Below are 22886 nucleotides of genomic sequence, written 5' to 3'. Positions count from 1 at the left end.
AAGAGATAAAGAAGAGAGTAAACCCCTGAAAGAGATCTCTCCAATGTCCTTATGGAGGGGGACTCTCCCTCAAAACAATAACCTCCTGGCTCACCTAGGTTAGTGTTCTCCACTGTACTGTACTGTACTTTGTCACTTTGTTGTTCTTTGTCACTTTGTTTCAAATTTGTCTGATTAAAAGAAATAGTTACAGAACGGATTAACCTTATTTACATTGAATCTTATGGGGAAATTTGACTTAGGTCACAACTAATTTGGGCCACAACCATAGTCATGGAACAGATTAAGTTCGTGAGCCAAGGTACCACTGTATATGTTTTCGACTCCTTCCATTTTTATTCTCACAGCATTCCTGTGAAGTTACATTGAGGGATTTCCACTCAATGAGCTTCATGGCTGAACAGTAAATTGAACATGGATCTCATCAATACATTGGCTTTCAAAAATGTTTTTGTGGAAATGTAAAACGAGTGTGCAAGTGAGATAAAGAGCAATTTTTAATGTTATTCTATTAAAACATTCATTATAACATTTATTTTCCTGCCTGTTGCACAATAGTCGCCTTGCATTTTTCTCAGCCCTTCTAGTGCATGAAAAAGAAAGGCAGTATTTTGGAGAAACTGATTTATAGCTTGTGGGTTACTTTCAGAGATGGTGCCCCTTACTGTGAAAAGGACTATCAAGTTCTCTTCGGGGTCAAATGTGAGGCATGTCACCAGTTCATCACTGGGAAGGTCTTAGAGGTAAGTAATATGCATTGCTCAGTGTCTTTCAGCCATCCATTTTTGACCTCCCCATTCTCCAAAAGTCAAGCCAGAGAAGGCACATAATGCTGTTCCGTGAAAGCAGACCGACATCAATTTTGGGGGGAAATTCCGTCCATGGTTTTTTAGTAAAAGGTGATGCTGGGTACTACATTTTGCGAGAAGAAACATGAGGCACAGTGGGTCTGAAGGTGTGGTAGCAGACAACACAGGTAACATGGATTCTCTCTTTTATAAGAAATGATATCAAAGAAAAATATTGAGAAGAACAACTGTGATCAGCTTGGAAAGCATACAGAAAGAATATAGAAATTAAGTCTGAATTCACATTGTTTATGGTGCTGGTGAACTGATCTCAGTCTTTGCTGCACACATTTACACTGTTGTCCTGTTGAAATTCTTATGGGGCAAAATCCTATGCATTGTTGGTGTGGAATTCTGTGAACTGTAGGGCTTTTTTCTGTCTAAATGTGCATAGGATTGCACCTTTACTCCAACCAACGCTCCTTTTTTTTTTTTTTTACTGTAGATTACTCTAGATCACTGTGTTAGCTCAGTGCAAGTTGGTGGCACTGTTGAACATAGAAACAGAATCAAATGTGAAGTTGATAGTGTAAAGCTGCTTGAATACTAGGTTTATTTTCTAATTTCAAAATACGTGATATCTGCCAGATACCACATATATGCTTTTTCATTGAGCATCACAACTAAATGGGCTTGATTTGGAGTCTGGCCTCTATCTCAAATACTTGCCATGATTTCTGTAATTGCTTCAAATCATATTTTTAGGGAGACAATAATTTACTCAGTAAAACTATTAACTTCAAACTGAGATGCAATCAGAACTGGCTATATACAGGTGGGGCCTTGATGTGGAACCAATTTTCTGCTCTGTATTAGGCATGGAGTTAAGTGGGTGAATTACAAGCATATGCCACTTTGCCCCTCATCTCTTGCATACATCCATGATCAGCATCACGGGTATATATAGCTGGGCTTCTGCTGAAGATCTGCAGCCTAACACAGCTCCCCTGCCCTTCTACTCGAAAGCCTTGTTCACTGCCTTTTACTTTGGCTCAGACCACGGTAAATGTAAGAAGAAGCACCAGCAGATGCTGCCAGCTACTTGCTCACCGGTTCTCTTCCTGTTAAGAAAACAAATGGTAGGGAGCAGCAGCAGCAGCAGGTGGCAATGGCAGTGAGAAGGTAGAGTGGCCGAAGAGGTGCCTATTGAAGGTGTCTTGCCCAAGGGCACTAAGAGACCTGCAGCTAGCCATGACGGTAGGCGCAAACAAAAAGCATATATGAATCAATAGAAGGACAAAGCATTTGCCATCTACGTTTTATCGCTCAAGTTAAAATGATGGATTGCACAAAATCTGTGGTGTGTTTGTCATTTTTCTCACAAGGAGATACTTGACTGCTTTGGAGCAATGAAGAGATACTTGCTGGGCTTTTTAAAGCTGGGTTTGATTTTTAGTCTCGTGTACTCTCTGCATCTTTTCTCAGTATGATTCTCTACAAGTTTTAATAAGACTTGTATTATGTAGCAAATGTTCATCTACACTGTATTAAGTCAGTACTTTCATAGCAGAAGTGCACCAGGGGGCAGCACCAGCTCCTATCAGGCATCAGTGTTTATGTACAGATTGCAGCTGGGGATCTAACATGATTTTTCTCACCTTATCTCTTAAATAAGATTTAAATTTATTGCTGCAAATCTGATGAAAGTTGCAAGACTAATTACAGATGGTGGGTCTTAAGAAAGAAATAACTTCACAAATGGAATAGAAACACTGTTGGCCTTTGGGAGATTAGTTTACACACATTAGAATGCCTTCTAATCTGCTTAATCCATTAATCATCTTCCTTTAGATATCATCTTTGAAACTTGTGTAATACCAGAATACTGGTTGTCAGTAGATATAGAGATAGCCCACTTTTAAATTAATTAATGATAAACCTTTTAATAATATTTTAAGGTGCCCGTCCTATGGCATCCCCTATGAAGTGGGGAGGGGGTCCAAAGGGCCAGAGGAAATAACAGATCTCCTTCTCTAGGGTTAGAGAGCAAGCTCTGGCCTTGAAGAAGGTGAACTGAGCCTCCATCCTACTCCTCTCCAACATTAGGAGAGGTGAGAAACGGGAGGGTGTTGTGGGAAGATCAGAATGATGTTCCACAATATCCTGGACCAGGAATATGTTCCCACCACAAAATGAAATTTTTGCTGCCCTGGCATGAATAATTTCCATTCCGAATGCACCCAAGTGTGAGAGTGTGTGTGTGATATGTATGTATGTTATTTGCAAAGTTATTTACCTGACCCATCGCGACCCCATGGACAACACTCCTCCAGGCCTTCCTGTGCTCCGCCATCCCCTGGAGTCCACCTACACTCACACCAACTGCTTCAGTGACTCCATCTAGCCACTTCATCCTCTGCTGTCCCCTTCTTCTTTTGCTGTCAGTCATTCCCAGCATTAGGCTCTTCTCCAGGGAGTTCTTCCTTCTCATTAGCTTCCCAAAGTATTTGGGTTTAATCTTCAGTATCTGGCCTTCTAAAGAGCAGTTAGGGTTGATCTCCTCTAGGACTGACTGGCTTGATCTCCTTGTAGTCCAAAGTACTCGCAGGAATCTCCTCCAGCACCACTATTCGAAGGCCTCAATTCTTCAGCACTGATCCTTCCTTATGGTCCAACTTCCATAGCCATATATTGCAACTAGGAAAACCATAGCCTTGAGTATATGCACTTTTGTCGCCAGTGATGTCTCTGCTTTTTAGTATGCTGTCTAGATTTGCCATAGCTTTTCTTCCCAGGAGCAAGTGTCTTTTCATTTCTTGGCTGCAGTCCCCATCTGCCACTATCTTGGAGCCCAGGAAATAATCAAATGGGGTTGGGGAGAATGCTAGTTCTCCCTGCTCACTGCTGTGCTGCCTGCAAGTCTCCAGGTGGGCTTTAAATATCAATTTAATTCATTTTTATACTGCCCAATAGCTGAGGCTCTCCGGGCAGTGAACAAAAGTGAAAGCAAAAGATATGTCAGATAGTTCAACCTTGGTTCTTGAGGTGAGATTGCTAGATAATGAATTAAATTAGATTATGTTTAAATGTAGCCAGAGCTTCTACTTTCATAAGGCCGCCTGGACTCTTTTGACTTAACACACAGGATGATTTCCTGCTCCCCCACTGGAGAAAATACCTAAGAATTTAAGGTTTACTATTCACTTTCCCAAGAGAGGTGTCATATCTATTGTGTGTGCTTGTCATTAAAGCAAGGAAAGCAGCTGTAAAATTGGCTCAGGAGCTTCCATTAGCCTAGAGGGGATTTTAAAATCAATGTGGGGGACACATTAATTGGACAGTGATGGAATCCGGATGCTGTAAGTCACACGTTCCTGCTAAGGACAAGCAAAGGGCACCGTTCATACAGCTGTCAGCTTGGTGACTTTTTCACCATTGTTTCATTCAGTCAAAAGAGCACAAAGGAGCAGAAAAGCCATCTGTTGGGAAAGGTGTATTGACTCTTAGCTTTCTCTTTTGACCCTTGGCTTACATGAAGTGTACCAGCTGGGTGGACCTTTCTACAAACTCATTAAAGAGTGATAAATGTCTAGTAATGCACACATCTGTGACATACACAAGCATTCTTAGAATTTATTACGTGGTAAGACTACATAGAGCTATTGCCATAGTAACAAAGGTTTGCAGTTTTGCTAGGAGAGAGGAACTAGCACCCATGGAAAATGGCTCGTTTCCTGCTGGCTGCTGCCAAACCCCATCATTATCAGGAAACAACGGCATGAAAGGAATGTGAGCTTATCTAAGGAAAAGAAAAACCTTTTCCACTTAATTAATACATGAAACATGGTGCAGAGACTAGAACTTTCTAACATCAATAGAGAAGCAGAAGTTTGCTCTCATTAGTAAAGATTTTGGAGTATCTATATAATTTACTACTTTATATATTTCACTACATATTTGTAATGAAATCTGTCTGTGTGCACTGTGCTACATTGTTCCTGGCAACTTCACATATTACTAGGTTTTTTCTATAAAAATACTATTTTGCTATACACATAAATTTGTTTATTAACTAGTACTTGCATGCTTGTTTTGCTATGCCTAGTTTTCTATTTGTTTCTATTTATTATATTTTTATCCCACCTTACCATAAAAATGCTCAAGGAAATATACATGGCTCTCTCTCCCTACCCTCATTTTATTTTCACAAAAACATTGTGAGGTACATCAGGTCTGAGGTTACGTAGTGACTTTCATTACTGAGTGGGGATTTCATCTTTCAGTCCTAATCTGAACCTCTGAATTACTCCAGCTTTCTAACTCTGCTGCTTTAGTATTTATTAGAGTGGAGCTTAATATCTCTGTCCATCATTTTCTGAGGGGGGGAGGGGGACAGCATTCATCCCAAATGAAAATAGGAGGGATATTCTTTTACCTTTGGTGGGTACTTACTGAATTCTGAAGGAGTTGGTTTACTAGTCATAACAAGATAACCGAAAAATGTTTCCTGCTACATCGCGGCAGCAAATTACTGTAACCTTAACCCTTCCCCATTGGAATGATGCTGCTCTCTTCAGCTTCAAAAGGGACCCCTTCAGGACAGCTCCACTGCCTTGTGAGGTGGTCGCAAAGCAGTTATGTGGTGGTGCTGGTGGTGGTATCCTCTTCCACCCAACATATAATGGTAAGTCACATATGAATGCACCATTGTACAAACCATCAGAATTTGGCAAGGCCCTGAAAATTAGTACCATCTTGGGGGGTCATTTTTAGCCACCTCTGGAACCCATAAAAATTTAAGGCCAATAAATCAACTTAGTTGTAGTATTTCAATCTTGTCTTCTTACTCATACTTAAGTTGGTTTTACAGTGTGATAGATGCATCATACCAAAATAAATATATAGCCAAGCAATAAAGCAAAGAAGCAGGGAGGTTTAAAAGACCCTCCGAGTGGGTCCCCTGTGATGGATTTTAGAATACAGGTGGAACATGATGGAAGAGCTGGTAACTCTTCAGTGTAATTGTGGGAAGAAAATAATAATGAAAAGCTGTGCTTTTTATATGGTAGTGTCAGTTTCAGGACCTGACAAATTTGGCTGTTGCCTGCGAAGTACAGTAAGTCTGTGTGTGAAAGGAGGAGAGGCAGAGAGAGTTGGGGGCTAGAAGGTGGACTGTGCATGTATTTATGTGAGAGATTGGAACTGGCAAAGAGGACACCGGCCGTACATGTTGCCCCATCTTGCTTTAAAAATACCCTCAGGTGCAAGGCCCCAAATGCAGACTTAATGAATCTGAAAAGAATATTTGGCAGGGAGTTCATTTTGGATTCATGTCTGTCCAGCATTCCCGCTAGAATTTGACTAATTAGAACTGTTTAAAAAGGAAGTGAAATCCCAGTGTAACAGAACTACAACAGCCAAGCCTGAAATTACAATTAACCCAACCCAATTACTAACCCAATTAAATTTTGGATTTAGTAATGAAGCTGAGATTCCTCATTCTCAGAGAAATCTAAAGATGCCAAATGCATTTTTGTTTAATTTTTGAATGTTTTTGTTTAGCACACAGTGGCTTTTCCAATTAAATTAGCCACATATATTCAGCTTTCAATCCCCCACCCCAAATGTTACATACAGGAATACATTGGTCAGTCAATTGGTATTAAATGGCCTGGCAACATAATATTATAGTACAGCTTGCCAGGAAGCTAATCAGGAGAATGCAATCAAGGACACATTTTCAAGGGGCCCCAGGTAAGAATTTGAAGACTTTTGTCTGTGTACTGGAAAGGAAAACATTTTGCTGCTTAAGATCTATGTGCTGTCTAATTATTAAAGTATAAACTAGTATTTGGGAATATTGTCATACGTTTTGAAAAGCATTAGTGCTCATCTCGAAGGAATTAGATCATGACACACACAAAATCCCTAAAGTGCTGACTTCAGCACTGTACCCTGAGCAAGCAATGCTTTTAGCAGTTCTGCAAATTACCACAGTTAGATAATAAAGAAATGGTACTGTCCTCACCTGGTCTGACGTGACCTCCCCTTTCCTTTTTTCGGAGTGGACTGGTCCATTGATTGCTAGCCTGAACTGAAAAGCCTGCAAAATCTTTCTTTTGTCTGCCGTGTGTAGTGCCTGGGAAACAGACTATTCTGTTGCAATTTTGGAAAAAGAGGAGGCTGCGTTTTGGGTGAGAAAAGTCATCGCAGTTTATGATAGCTAGATCCGCGAGCGTATAATCTGGGAGATACTTTTTTTCCTGTTCTCACGGTTGCTTGACTCTAAGGAAAGTTAAATGTTCAGCTCTTTGGATGGGGAAGTTTTAGGAAGAGTCCCAAAGGAGCCTTAGCAGAAGGTAAATGCTTCCTCTGAAGCTGAGGCGTGGAATATGCAGGTTTATCTTATTGATTCCAAATGATTAGACACACACACACACAATTAGGTGTGTTGGTGGGAAGGGGGAGCAGAGGGAGACAACGGGAGGGGCTGATCCAGTTACATAGCAAGCAGATGGTTAAAACAGAAAGTGTTTGTTTGCAGTTACTGTGGCTTTTTTATGCAAATGTAGCATATTTGGATAGCATGCATGACAGACTGTAGGTTGTATTTCCTATTCTTACTGACCTGTTCTTAACATATGCTAGGCTTTTGTGCTATTTTGGATCTAATTTGCATGGAAAACTGTTTCCCAAATTGTTTCATGCTGTAGCTTCACCATGAAGCCTATTATATTTAGTCAAAAGTAAGTCGCATTGGGTTCAATGGGGCTGGTACCCAGGTAGGTGAGTACAGGATTGATTACAAAGGTTGCTGTTCTAATCATATTTACCTGAGAGAAAGCTTTATTGGCACAGTGGGTGCAAGTCTGATTGAGGTTAGAAAAATGAAAATGTGCTATATCCTTCAATAAATTAGTATATATTCTTGCTGCTGTTATTATCCATATAGCCCCTTGGAAGTGGTAACTTACCACAGCTGCTTTGTATATTAGTATCTATACATCGGTATAAGACAGATCAGGTTTTAGGCAATTCAGGTTTTTTCAGTGGATAGTCCCTCTCAGATATTTAAGAGCAGGCAAGATATAAATATTCTGAAACAAATGCATGCAATAATGACAATCTTTCTGGGAATCATACAGTTCTTTACAGTATGTATACTTTGAATTTGTTGTTGATAAATGTGTGATTGAAAACAATTCTAAATGGGTTATATACTTATAGGGATTTGTCAGCTGCTGAATATACTAAACTCAGTCTTGTTAAAAAAGAAAGCGAAATTGTCAAAATATCAGCAAAAGTGTATTGGGTGCAGCTACTTTGGGACAGCAATTTGGAGGACAGTTCATAACTGGAATGCTTTTTTTCTACCAGTGCTAATTACAAGTAATAATAAGAAAATGTAAACAGTAAGGGGCAGTTAAGTTCAAAGAAAAAAAAATATTGTGCAAGGCATGTCAACTGTCTTTTGGAAAATACTTTGAATATCATTATTGCCCTGGAAAAGTTTTTGACACTTTTGGGAAGAGAGAAAGCTAGTATATTTGCATGAGCTTCACTTTCAGGTGCTTGATTATCTTGGCTAGATTTTTCCACATGCTCTGTGAGTTGAGATTTAACTGTTATGTGTCTGCAACTATGTTACTTTGATATACAGCTTTTATCTGTTTCCAAAGTGGTTTAGTGCTCTGGCAGATTATTTTCATCCAGAGTGGAAAGTGATAAAATAGAACCATCATTCCTCATGGTATGTATATAGTTTGCCCCTAATTGTTGCTGGTAAAACAGGGCCAGGAGTTTCTAGTATTTAAAAGTCTGAACAACCTTTTTGACAGAAACTGTTGAGGGGCAAAAGAAATGAACATGTAAACCATAGGCAATGCAAACACTAGTACAGTGGTATGCAATCTTCTTGGACCATGTATACCTTTGGCACTTGGACAAACCATCCTGTGAACCACTTCCACATGGCTGCCAGGTGAAGTCCAGCAGAGGCCAGTTTACCTGCCTGAAAGACTGAGAACAATGCAGAGGTAGGGTCTAAACCCAACATTAAACAATTTATTTGAATCCAAGGTTTTCAGCACCAGCTAAAACTGCTTGCCCAGCAACCACAGCTATTGGTATGATAATGTGTTAATTTTCTTTAAAATAACTCAAAGAGTAGGTGCCAGGTACCATATTGCTTACCACCATTTTGGCAATGTCCCTCTGATCTCTGAAAAATGATGGTTTCTGTTTAGTGATGTGAAAGTGAGAAGCAGCATCACTAAGGGTAGTATGTGTAAGAAAGAGAATAACTGGATTCATAATCACAGAGAGATAGAGAAACAGAAGTTGCTCTTTTCATTCTGAATGTATTAAGAAGAAATCTGACATATGTTAACAGTCCAGAAACAAAGAGCCTAACCAAAAGTGTGCAAGAACAGTCCTGAAAAAGGGCGATATTATGATGTCCTTCTTGGCCATACTGGAAAAATTGCTGAGGTGATTTTGTTCTCATGCCTCTTGGCCACAAAGCCTCATGCCTCTGAGGTCTTTCTAGAACTAGCTGTGCTTTGAACAGATTCACCTTTGCACTTTTGCCCCCGCCAAAAAATGCTATCAACATGTTTTTACACATCCTCAGGCAACAAACAACACTATTAGGCTCAGGGTATGGGCAGCAGGCAACTATGGTTGGAATGTCAGAAGCAGGGTACAGGTGCAAGGTGGAGTCCTGCAGCAGGGACAGATGACCAGAAGCAAGAGACAATTTGTTTAGCAGTCCAGAATCAAAGCCAGGGAAGCAATAGATCCAAGCAAGCACAGTCCAAAAGCCAAGTTCCAGAAAGACAGTCACATTTGAGAGCAAGGTGAGGTTAGGGAGGATGGGTACCTGGTCAGGTCTGATCAGGCTAGAGACAAGGACAGAAGCAGAAACAAGCTGGAGCTGGGCAAGGAGTATGTGGGCAGGCAGGAACAAGATCCCTTGAAAAAAGCCAAAGCACAAGGTAGCCAGCAGAACAGCACATCTTGCTGTGCAAAGAGCAGCTGTGTAGGAGAGCCTTTTGTGTTGGTCTTCAGGGCCTACAGCTGCACTACATAATTGCTTCTCAGCTGTTCCCTGCAAGCACCTGCACAGGTGTTCCTGGTTCTGCAGGTACTTGCAGGGTCCCTCAGGCCCTGATCCTGACCAACATAAACGCAGCTAGATCCACTTAACAATTTGAAATCTTCTGCTAATAGATTCCTGAAAGAGTCCCATTTTATCCATTGTTTTTTTACCTCCTCCCCCTCCAATCACCAGTCTTCTCTCAATTCTAAGAGACACATTTACTATTACCTTCCATTGTACATCTAGTAGTAAGTGAGGAATTCCACTCATCCAGAGTTCTTTGAAATGCAGAGAAGTATGAGGACAGAGAACCAAATGAGTCGGTGCTCAAGGACAATTTGCCTCTGCCCTACACATATTAAAGGGAAAGGAAGACAACTGTTGGTTTCTTAGCTGGAGACCCTTGAATGCTGTTCAGTCTTGCCTTTTATATATGCTGTCACACAATGCTTGTTTCCCGATTAGTCTTGTTCCTGTCTGTTTTGCTTGGCAGCACTTAGCTAGACCTGCCTCTTTGGAGAAAGGAGACAGTTTGTTCTTCCTTTGCTAAATAACAGCATAAGACATTTAGTTTATCTGCTGTCTGCACAGGTGTCTCAGAGCGACTGTAATCCAGATGTTCATTCCATGCCTTGCTGCAGCAAACATGAAATTGACTAGAATTGCAAACAAATAGTCTCCTGAAATTATCTGCCTCATTTGTGTGCAATGCAATTGAGACAACCATTTCTCCAAATTTCTCAGGTGGGGAGAGAGAAATTGAGCAACAGTTTCTCACAGAGAGTTTTTGACCATCCAAAAGGATTGTAGGACAGCCTCTTTCTCTAAGTGTGCATTGTTTGCAGTGCCACTGCAAGTAGCAATAGCATCAATTGTATTCTTAAGGGTTTTATGAGGAAAAAATGTCTTCTGATACATAATACTTCAGCTGTAGTTGTCCTTAAAGGCACAGCTCCTTTTCAGGATCTCCCAAGCATTTCATTTCGGAGGAATGATTATGAATAGAGACTATGACTTAAATGCAGGTACAGAGAATATCATGGCTGTTCTGCAAACTCTCTAGCAGGGCTATGTGGGAGCTGTGTTGTATAGAGCTCAAGGGAAAAGAAGCAAGTACCCCCATGCCATAAATCTGACAAAACAGGCATCTGCCCCCATGAAGGAGTACTCTGATCTTCTGACTCATTCTCAGGGCATTTTATAATTTATTTTGCATTCATTTCAGTGTTGCTTTTGATCTTGCCCAATCATTTTGAAGACACTGTGTGTTGTGTGCGTGCGCCCATGCACATGTCTTTCTAATTCATGTGCCCCCATTGTTCTGCAGAGTCCCAGGCTACCTGTACTTCCTGATCCAAAAGAATCCTACAGGAGGAATTGCCTCATGATCTCTTTTCCTGGGTGGGGAGTTTAGGAAGCCAAGGAGGCTGCAGGTTGCCACAGAGATGCTTGTACAATGAAAGGACAATTCATGCATTCTTCTTAGCCTTCTCATTGGCAGGGTAAGCTCAAGAACCCTGAACCAAAATCATGACAATTCACAGCAACTTTGAATTTGTTTTTGAAAGCAGTTTATTTTCTACCATAATAATTGCCAAAGATGTGGATTTTTTTACATAGCACAAATATTGTTTGTTCTCCTGATGATTTATAAATACCATGTGCTGCATAATGATCATATCACAGAAAAAGATCCAAGCCTTAGAATTTTGTTGGTAGCAAATTAATATTGTATGACATAGATCAAAAATGTAGAAGGAAGCCTAGTAGTTCAGTATGCATCCAGAAAGAAAAGGCACAAAACATCACCAGTGCAAATGCAACAGGAAACAAGTGACAGGTGGATCTGCCTGTATCAGGAGAGGACAACTTGTTGAATCCCAAATGTTTTGGCTTTCAATTTCCATCAGAACCAATAGAAAGAGGTGATGGGAGCTGTTGCCAAGACCTTTAGATAGCCATAAGTTTCTGATTGCTTGCCTTTATAATCTAAATTGGGCATGGCCAGGAAGTAGATCTCCCCATGTTTGGGACTTTGATTCTCATCATTCAGGACCATTGGTTTGCTTCTGCCTCACCCCTGACCAAGGTGGTATATTGCCTCATTGTACCTAATGGAACTGCCACTAACCCCCCACCAGGATCTTGTGAGATATAACTTATTCATAACTTTTTAAGGTCATGACTGTGAAAAACACTGAAAGGCTGTATGCTCAGTCAAGCTATACAACAAAAATGGGAGACAGCTTTATTGTTTTAACTTACTTTCAGCCACATTTTCAATCACAAATTAACTCTCCCCTCCTAGTGGCTTTCTGATTTTCGTATTGACCAGGACCCCTGGAGGACTGAGCATGCTAAGTCATCACTGTATTGTTAGAGGTGGGGATTATTTACTTTTTCTTTTAATTTATGAAAGTATATATTCATCTTTACTTGAAGAATCCCTGAAGTATATAGAGACAGCTTTCTAGCAGATAGATACTTGACCGCCAGAGTTTGCTATTAGCAGATAATGATCAACAGGCAATATTAAAACAATATTATGCTAGTCAGACAAAGTATATCTAAGAAAAAAGCTTGTACTATCCCACTTATAAGGAGACATCTCTTGGATTGGTCACACATTGTGGAAAGCTGAGGAAAATATTTGTTTGAAAGTAAGCAGTTTCCCAAGTTCCTGGTTATCCTGAGAGCCAGGTGGCTGGGGAACAAGATGTGGTATGAAGAATCTTGATTCCAGACCAACCAGCTCTGATTGTCAGCTATGGAAGGTGATGTTGTCCTGTAGGTAGGGAAGGCTCATAGGAAATTATTTTTCCTGACCATGGCTTATATACACATGCATCAACATGTTTTAAGGACCAAAATGATTCACAGTCACACTATTTTGCCCTGACATTTTTGTGTTAGCTGGGAGTAAGGGAAAAATGATGGGTCCCAAAAACCAAACAAAGCCATGAAGGAAAAATCGGGGGGGCAGCACAAGGACAAAGGCGGGGGAACTGTTAATGGTTGTGAACCAGCTAGAGGGCTTTGGCTGTTAGATGGTATAAGAATGAAATGGAGGTCATGGAATAAAAGCAGGGGGTGGGGTGGGTCCTTTCATGGATTAGTAACTTGCTAAAGAACAGTAGGCAGAGAGTGGAAATAAATAGTAACAGTTGAAATAAAGTCATGCTGTAAATTTAGGCCTCTCTGCTAAGTAAGGTGTTCCATTAAAGTTCCAAGGGTCATAAAATATCCAAGCAGCACAAAGAGAGGCTGTTGTTAATAATGTTTTGCTCCTGAGAGAGCAGTTAAAGCAAGGAACATACAGAGAAATGGGGAACAATTACATATTGTCAGAGTGGTATGCTCCATCATTGTACAAAGGGAAGCTGCTTTCATCATGGGAGGACAACAGCATCATCCTAAGTAACTTTATCTTACATTAGATATAAACATGCATACATATATTTACATACTTGGCCAAATGATTTGAAAGAGTTGCGGGGACAGAAGGGCTGAGCCCAGCTGTTAAATTGTAATACTTCAAAAATGCATCCTTTGGCCAAGAGAAAATATCTGTTTGTAATTAGGCTTTCTTCTGCCAGATCCATTGGCAGTGAAGAAATCCATGTGGATTCCTGATAATGCGAATGTCCACCTCCCAGTGGCTGTTCTTTTTGGAAAGGAGCATACAAATGAGGTCAGGAGTACTAGGAAATCTTAGGCCTCCACTGGGGGAACAAAATCACCCATCTCATCAGGATGCAGTTCCAAGAGCTCTTTGTTGGAGAAAGGACTCCTCCCTTGTGCACACACCTGAAGTGCATTTCTGTGCTCCGTGTGGCCTAGTACATTGATGGGATGCCACACTTCGACTGCATTCTAGAGAAGATTAAGATGACTGCTGGTGAAATATTGAGTAGCACATGCCTCTCCACTGCTGCCACCACCACTTAAATGCAGGTGGCTCATTTTTTTCCAGAACATCCATTTCCGTGGAATCCATTGTGGCTATGGAGTATCCAAATACTAAATGTATCATGTTTGCAATCTTGTTGGCCCCATCAATGCTCCATAGTTGCAGGCTATATTTAACTGTTGTGCTATTCCGTAGCACTATGGAGTGGTTTGTCACCAAGTAAACTAGTGATTTGGTGGGGGGGGGGGAATTGCACTCTCTTTTTGGGGGTTCTCATGGATCGCATGGCACTCTGTGGACTGTAATGGTGGAAATGGCTCTCTTGGGATGGGAAAATCCAGAAATTAGCAAGCCTTGATTTAAGTCTAAGATTGCGACGCCCATACTTGGGAATCAGCTCCATTAAGTTCAGCAGAAGTTACTTCCAAACATATATACATAGGATTCCAGCCTGACGGTGCCAATGTTTTTCAAAGTATTTCAGTAGTCCTAATTTCCCCTTGTATTTTGAGAATAATAAAATAATAAAGTTACTTGGGCCTCATGATACCTATGGCTTTCCACAGAGATGCTCAAGCAGATGTTATGAGGTTCAGGTATTTCTGTGACTAATTACTCTGAAGGTGGATGATAGATCCTGCACTATAAAATGCAGGTGTTGAACCCCTTCCAGCTCAAATGCAAAGCTCCATGTTGGCGAAGCTTCTGTGAGTCACATTCCACTGGTGGATGGAGTTCGGGCAAAAGAGGCAGGGCCAAAATAAAGGGAGAAGTCCTCCATATTTTAGGTTAATGTTCTTATTGCCATGAACTATTTCATTCATTCATTCATTCATTCCTCTTCCTCCTCTTTCACCCAGTGCTCAATGAGGCAAGCACATTTTGCCTTTTAAAAGATCTCTTTGGGCTGTGTAGTGTAGGTTAAAAACAAGTTTATTTAGTTCCAGTTTTTTACTGAACATAAATAATTTTAAAATGATACTTGCCTTTGATCATGGTTGTCTTCATGCACAGTGATGCAAAGAAGGATAGACCTTTCATTTGCATTGCAAATAAATTTTTGGAATTTACATTTTGACAGGAAATTCTCTATTTTTAAAATCAGAAAAATAATGACAAGGAGCTTGATAAAGATTTCCACCTGGCCAGTCAGATCAATTTCTAAAAACAGTTGATGATGCTTGTCTGGAGCCTTGCAGCTATGATTCTCCAAAATCTTTGCAAAAGCATATTATTACTTTGTTTAAATGAGAAAACTGTAGTTTAGGAAAGCTGAAGTTGTTTCTTTCATGTTCTCTAAGTACCTCTAATTTTAGGTTAACTGCCCTGTTAAATATAAACAAGTCTTTACAGGAAATCAGATGAGGATCCAGTAAAGTTTTCTAGAATGTGAAGAAACCAGCTTTCCTTGCTCGCAGTGCTTCATTTCAAATCAGCACTTTTATGCACTTTAAATTAGCATAAAAATTGTTTATGTGACTATGTCTTTGTTTTGTGAAAGGGGGCAGTTCATGGTTATGCAGGTGTTGGCAAATGCAAACATTTGCATTTATATTGCTGCACATCTTTTATGTTCAATATGTTTAGATGGCTCTTAAGCACTCGCTCTTAATTTGTTCGTAGATAAGAATAAGGAGCAAAGAAGGTACAATGTATATAATTGAATTATAATAATATTTAATTATATTATTCATGCTAATGTTTGCCAAACATGAAAGGAAGAAAGAGACAATCATTAGGTCTTCATCTATAAATAAGAAACCACAACTTAATAGTGTCCCCCAATCTGGTACTCTCCATGTTTTGGCCTTCTATTCCCATCATTGCCAGCTAGTCTGGCCCATGGACTAGAATGCTGTGTGCTGTACTTCAGAACCTCTTGAGGTTGGGGAAAGGTGATCTGGTACATTTTTTCTTCACTTCTCGGTTAATATACAGTATACTCCTCTCCAGGTTTATTTAGAAGTAAGTAATAGGACTTACTTGCTACTAGAGTAATTTAGAATTGTAGTGTTAGTGGTATTTATTACTTCATTTGTCTACCTGTATCTTGTTGGATGACATTTTTGTGTTATCATTGGCACGTTTTCCAATTTATTGCACTTCAGTCTGTTAATATCTGAGAAAAAATCTCAGGTAAAAGACTTTGGAAATCATACATTGTAAAGTGAACTGGCATGTAAATTTTGGGCAGGCTTTCTTGGGAGCTTATATACAATGGTGGAGAGTTCTACAGACCTGCCAGCTGCCACTCAGCCCCTGCTAGGGAGAGAGCACAGTCATTGCTGCCATTTACTCTGGACCTTTGGCCAAATCTGGAGTGTTCCAGGCCCAAAGAATACCCTGAAGACAGGTGGCAACATTTACCTTAGGACATCCCACACACAGACACAGTGGCAGAAGGTGTGCAGCCATGGCTTTGTTGAACAGCTTGTGCAGTCTACCATGCAATTAGTCTTCTAAAATCAAAAAGAAGAGCATTATCTTCAGCCTTGTAAGTTGAATGAATAGCAAGGGCAATGAATGATTAGAGTAGCCAATGTATGAAGAAGGTTGTTTGCATATAAATACTGCTGGGTTTGAATGTGTGTCTGGACAAGCTGGGAAGACAGCTTCTGAGGGCAGCTTTCTGCAGGGGCGTGGACCTTGCCCAGGGTTTTCTCATGTCACTAAGCACACCTTGTCAGTATCTTGGGTCTAAGACCAAAGCTTCATTTCATTAGATTGGGTCTAATGTGTTTAATAATTCAATTTTTAATGAAGGCCTCTATTTCAGAGAAGCTATGTAATTATAGCTAATGAAAAAAGCTGGCTGCATTAAGGACTGCCTACCTCCATATATCCCTTCCAGCATGTTCCCTGAATATCTGAGGCCTTGCTCCATGTGACACTACTACTCCTTCACTGTTAGCAATTCTGGCTAGGGATGAAGGTGGTTTCATTCAGTCATCTGGAGGACCACATGCTCCCCACCACTGCTTTAGGTGTCTGGTCAAAACTGTTTCAGAAGGCTTGTAGCTGGTCAGTTCTCTTTGGCTTTGTTATTGTAGTGTCATCTTCTGCTTGAAGTTGCTTTGGTATTGAGTTTTGGGAAGGCCGGGTGACTCAAGGGATTGGGATTTAGTGAAAAGAGTGCCCTCTGGGCTACTAGTTCAAATTTGGCCCAGATCAACAATACATTGAGCACCTGTTCCATTGTAAAGGCACTGAACAGCTGGTTTAAATTAAAGTGCTAGTTCCAGTAATCCCCTGGGACAAAATGGCTTCCAGTAGTCAGTACTAATAGCAGTGCAAAGTGAAAAAAGTGAACTAATCTTTGCTATGAAAACAAACAGTTAGTGCCCCTGAATCTAAAGTGAGACTTAGCAGTAAGGTATGTGAGTCTGTAAATTGACAAACAGATGTGCAAGATGAATGGAGGCTTTGCTCATATTGCCTGGATGTCAGCAATTTGCTCAACTGCAGTATATTAGCTTATTTATTGGAATGAAGAAATTGAAAGGCAATTGGATATGCTGTAAGCTTTAAAAAAAATATGCTGCTTAGTTTAAATATGTCTGCTGAGTTTACAGCTGAGGTAAGTATTGAAAATGAAGATCTAGGTGATACTACATTTTTCTGCTTTTTTTCTGCAGGCAGGTGACAAGCATTACCATCCAAGCTGTGCACGATGCAGCAGATGCAACCAAATGTTCACAGAAGGAGAAGAAATGTACCTGCAAGGTAAGAGTATAGCATGTTTGTGAACTGCGTTGAGCACTTAAAAAAGCAGACTGGGAAATTTTAAATAGATGAAATAAAGCCAGACTTGCCCTGGATTTTTAAACTTACTGCATTTCAGATCATTATTTATTATCTGTATATACCTAGATCTGAGCCAAGATTTCTCAGAGAAAATTTTCTGTTAGTCTTTGAACTTTTCAATGCTGCTCCAGAATTGTTTTGTGAATGTTAGGCTTTCCAAAAGATGCGGCACTGTTGGTTTTGCTAAATAATTTTTAAGCACAGATTTTGTTGCTATTTCCATGATGTTGCTGCATCTGCCTGTTCTCCAAGCATTTATTTCTAAGTAATCCTTGATTTCTCTTCAGACACAGGTTAACATTCCATTCTTTATTTAGTACCATTCAATTCCCATCCAATGTGAGGATTCTTTTCAGTCGACTACCCAGTAAATAGTAAATTTAAAATGCTCCCAGTGTTTATGGGACAAAGGGTAAACTGTGGAAAGCTTTTGGGTAAACTAGTTTTAACATCCTTCACTGGGATATGTTTCTTTTCTGCATAAGTATAAGGGGTTGGTAGCATCCATCAGAATCTCAGTGCTAGCATAATGATACAGTATCCATGTAAGCTAATATTTGCATAATGTTATTGCTACAGAGCCAAGCCACGATTTGCTCCCAAAATTCAGTGGCATTGGAAAAAACCACTGATTTACTTTTGAAACAAGAAGAAAAGCAAAATCTGTGAAATTCTGCCCTTTCTGCAACTGTGCTGCTGAATTTTGGCAGCAAAACTCCTGCTTTTCCTCAATGAACTAGCAAGTAGGCCAAGACCTTTTTATTTAAATGATATCTTAATAATCATTGATCTTATTTATTGGTTTTATAGTTTTGTGCCAGGATGTTTCCAGATTTTATATATGTATGTATTTATAATGTTGGAAGCTGTCCTGAGGCTTATGCGAATCCAAATAAATAAATACTTAGTTGTATTATACAGGTGTTGGTTTATGGTAGCACATCATTAGCATGATGCTGAAAGCCATTGATTGCTATGCTGTAGTTGCAACCTATCAGTGCAATAACACATGACAGAATAATGCAGGACTGAATACATATTTAATGAAAATGAGTACTTCAGGAGCCAGTACAGGAGTCAAGCTGTCAGTGGCCGAGTTGGGTATTTAACTGAACTGCTGTGCTTTCTGAATCAATGCTTTATCTGCGTCTTCTAACCAAAATCCTGAGTGGCATCTGGAAACCAAATTTCCAGCCAAATTCAGACTGGTCACTTTTCCTCAGTACAAATTTCTAGTCAGACATTTTAGTTTGAGAGGACCTAAGAACATACCGGGATAGTGAGACAAATCAAAACAAACATCCAGACCTTAAATAGAGCTGGATATGTATTTATTTATTTTATTATATTTACATCCTGTCCTTTCCCCTTGTATTTCCACAAGTAAAAACGAAGAGGGCTAGCTCAACTTCCCCCAAACCTGGTATCCTGCAGATATTTTGGACTACAATTTCTGTCAGGCCCAGCCAGCATGCTAAATGGGCAGTGATGCTGATAAACATAAATTAAAAATATCTGGAGGGTACCAGGTTGTGGAAGGCTAAGCTGGACCCTTATTTTTTAAAAATAAAGAAAAACACATACATAAATGAACAATGAATGTGTGGAGAAAGAACCCAGATCTCTACTCCCCGGCCTTCCTGTGACTTACAGTGTGAAACTACGTGATCAGGGAGTGTGCAGATTGACTCTAGCTCATGAGCATTATGTTCCCTGCCCAGAGTGTAAGCTTCCGGAGTTCTGCTTCTGAGCCAAGTATTCTCAAGACATGGGAATCTTTGATACCATACTCTGCTGAAAGAGCAGCTTGTCATATTCGTTACTCCATACTTAAAACCTGCCATCAGTGCCGAAGTGGATCCAACATCCTTCTGAGAAGTAATGCTTATGGTGAGGCACGCTGGCAACAGAAACAAAAAGGCATCATTGTTCTTTATTACAGTGCTAAAAAAAGACCATTTAGAATAAGAAGTGACGTTTACCCTGACATTTTATCTGTAATTCTTCTATCTTCCTAGGAAAAGGATTTTCTTTGCTCTATATTTTGCACAGTGGCTAATAAAACACACAGCACTGTTCCTGGCCTTTCCCCCTATTCTTTTTAGTGTCAGGCATTTTCTTCCCCACCTGCATCAAATGGGGTTTAAAGTCAACATAATAGGGTTTGGTTGATGCTGCTGACTTGGGCTTTGTTTTTGTAAAGGCAAGGTTGAAAAGTTTTTTTCGGTTTGCAGAAGCCCTTTTAACAGTAACTATCAGCACTCTTTATTTATTGGGCAACAGTCCCAAGAGGAGGATAATCCCTAAATAGAAGACTGGAATGATAAAGTCTGCCTCTTTTAGAAACTGAAATGTGAGGATTGGCTTACTGGGGCAGACCAGAGTCTATATAAGCAGTAACATGATTTTTACTCCAAATCTCAAGTCAAGTCTTTACTTTCAAGTTCAAGTCAAGTCTCAAATCATTGCAAGAAATTTTGAGTCAAGTAGCTAGTTCTTTGCAAGTCTCAAAAACCAACTTTAATAAAACAAAACAAAGAAAAAGGAGGTGGTAGTGGGGTGTGAGGTGGGGTGGGAGAGTTGTGCCCCCCCCCATGTTCCCATCTGCACTTCTCTAAGGGATGCATTGAAATCCTTTACTTCAGCCACAATTAAACATAGCTGCGTTGTTGTTTGAATTTGAGTATTCCAATTTAGAAAAATGACTTTCTTAACATGATTGCCCCCCAAAAACCCAAAATGCAGGTGTTTACACGTATGCACACACCCTACAACAGCCTTAATTTATCTGGCTAAATATAACTTCTTGATACTGATCCCAGTGTTCTGGAGTTTGCCCTGAAAAATGCCTGATAAATGCAGGTTTTCTACCCAAGTTCAGGCTCTTCTTTCCATGATGGACTTTAGGACAAAATAAAGTGCTATCTGAATTGCACAGATGTTGAAAGCAACAAATTCTGGATTATCATGGGTATACAGTACACTCCCACTTTTGGAGGCATCCCACCATGACCAGTTGTTGTTTAAGTCGTTCTTGTTCATTTCTTCCTGGAAATGTGTCGTAACTGAGCAGAGGCAGCAGGCAGGCGAAGTGAAAAAGAACTGAATCCCCTGAATCCCCTGTATTGCAGCCCCTGCCCACTGCCTTGAAGCTCCCTCCCTCCCACCGCCTCTGCTGTGTTTGTGCCTGCCTTCCAGTCCATCTCAGATGCCTTCTGTCAAGATTGCCCCAGGATATCCTGCTGCACATTGGATGTAGGCAGTAAGCCCTGGAGCAACTTGGTTGTCAGAAATCTTGAATCGGATTGAGACACTTGCTTGTTGCTCCTCAGCTGAGTCCAAGTTGAGTCACTACAGGTGGACCATGATGGACAAAGGAATCCCTTATTGGTTCTCCCCTGTACAGAGGTTTCTTCAGTCATTATAGCTAAACACTGTTGATTGATGAGTCTAATGTTATCCGTGGGCTGTGTCTGGTGTGACACTAGAGCTAACAGAAATTACCCTGAGCCAACATAAGCACCCCCTAGTACAGTGGCATTAATTGGTGCAACAGGTTTTCTCTTCATCAGAAGGTCCTGGCAGAAAGCTGGCTGACACAATTCTGTCTCCCTCCTGCCACAAACATCAGTGCTGTATGTCTAGCTAGTCTCTTTTTTGTCTAGCCTGTTCTCTTTTTTTCACATTTGTTTAGTTCTTAAATGTTTGCTCTGCCTTTCCACCAAAACCAGTGTTAGGGCAGCTAACAACAATAAAGTTCAAATGAAATACCTAATTAAAACTGTTGAAAAATATCAATAAAATAGAAACATACAGCACTCACTACTTAAACTCTACTTTAACCAACAACTGAGTTTAAAAGCCAAAAACCCTGGGTGAATACAAATGTATTTGCCTGTCCATGAAATGATGCCAGAAATCTACACGGCCTGACCTCTGTTGGCAAGGTGCACCAGAGTTTGAGAGCAGTCAGCTAGATGGTCTTCTCTTACATTCATGCTCAGTGGTGGAAGACCAGAGGGCTCAAGATGGCAATCCAAAGGATCTTAAAACCCAGGCATGTCCTATAGTATCTGGGCTACCATACATCTATACACGTGTTTGAGCTGTAAAAAATGGCTCACTGTTTGAGGGGAACAATTTCATTGAATTTTTCCAACCGGAGGCTTGCCCGTTTTGGAGGTTGTAGCACCACATCCTGGTGGTGGTCTTGTTTCTTTGGTTCTGCTGTGGCAGCAGCATCAATTGTTTTGGTGGTCAGGTGTCCATTTTGCATCCATGGCAATGCAAGTGTTTGTGGGGGAGGGTCAGGGTTGCATCTGGGAAAAGGGCAGAGCTAGTGCTATGCGAAAACCTCTTTTCCAATTTCCTGAACATTTTCTTCCCACATGGAAGAGGCTTCCATAGCTCTGGCTCATTATTGGGGAGTTTCATTATACATGTTTGGAGGTGTTTTTGAGCTTCCTTAACCAATGTGAGGGGCCCCAAGGCACTGGGTGTGCATTTTCTTTCTGCTACACATCTCTGCATTGGTCTGCTTGTACTTTGATTGTACAAAGCCCTGAGGGAGGAATGATCCCGCTTTGCCTTTCCTGGGCTCTGGATGTAATGTGGCAAGCTGAGCATGCAACAGACTGTCCAAGATAAGATTATACAATATAAGACACTCCTTAGTCATCTTCTACATAAGTTAAGTAGTAGAAATCAATGCCAGTACAAGATAATTTCACAAAAATTTCTCTGAAATTTCTTCACCATTGACTTTCTTTTCAGAAATATTTTTTTTCCCGTCAAATTGAATGAGAATGGTTGAAAAATGTGGTAGACATCTTGGCACAACACTAACAGAATGTCTCAAAACAACCATTAAACTTCCACTGAACTCTTCACCAAAGAGAGACTGGAGCAGCATTGCTGCTGTGGAACTTCCCACTCAAGGGAAGCTTGAAAGAAAATATTTTCACTCACTGTCTTTTGAACTGTAATACAATATGACATGACTTATTCTTTTCCTCTTAGGCTCTACGGTTTGGCATCCCGACTGTAAGCAGTCCACAAAGGGAGAAGAGAAGCTACAGGTAAGATTTTACTTTTTTATATAAGGAAAGGATACATTCTGGTGAAGTCGCACTCTTGACAGCTTGCTCTTGCAGAGTTGATTTCTCCCCATCTCACTGCTACTTCTGTAGAGAAGCAATGGTTTTCTAAGGTGTCCTATGTATGTTTAGGCAGAAATAAAGCATCCCCCAGGCAGCGTGACTAGCTTTGAGACGTTGGGAGTTGT

General features: G+C 40.4%; 1 protein-coding gene across 16 annotated transcripts in view; it reads left to right on the top strand.

The window, feature by feature from the left end:
• ABLIM1 (actin binding LIM protein 1) overlaps positions 1-22886 on the top strand; it is a 153111-nt gene that overhangs the window by 58903 nt on the left and 71322 nt on the right. For 14 of the 16 annotated variants that reach the window (XR_006415615.1, XM_044439510.1, XM_044439442.1 and 11 more), the window contains exons 6-8: positions 650-743; positions 17434-17521; positions 22622-22680. Coding sequence is in view for 15 of the 16 variants with exons in the window: in XM_044439510.1 (XP_044295445.1) it covers positions 650-743; positions 17434-17521; positions 22622-22680 (241 nt within the window). In the remaining variant the exon portion in view is untranslated. The other 2 variants (XM_044439490.1, XM_044439499.1) reach the window with 2 other exon arrangements.

This window comes from Varanus komodoensis, unplaced genomic scaffold, assembly GCF_004798865.1.
Source record: "Varanus komodoensis strain SLA01 unplaced genomic scaffold, ASM479886v1 scaffold1, whole genome shotgun sequence".
NCBI classification, from domain to species: Eukaryota; Metazoa; Chordata; class Lepidosauria; order Squamata; family Varanidae; genus Varanus; species Varanus komodoensis.
This window is presented reverse-complemented; position numbering and strand designations above follow the sequence as displayed.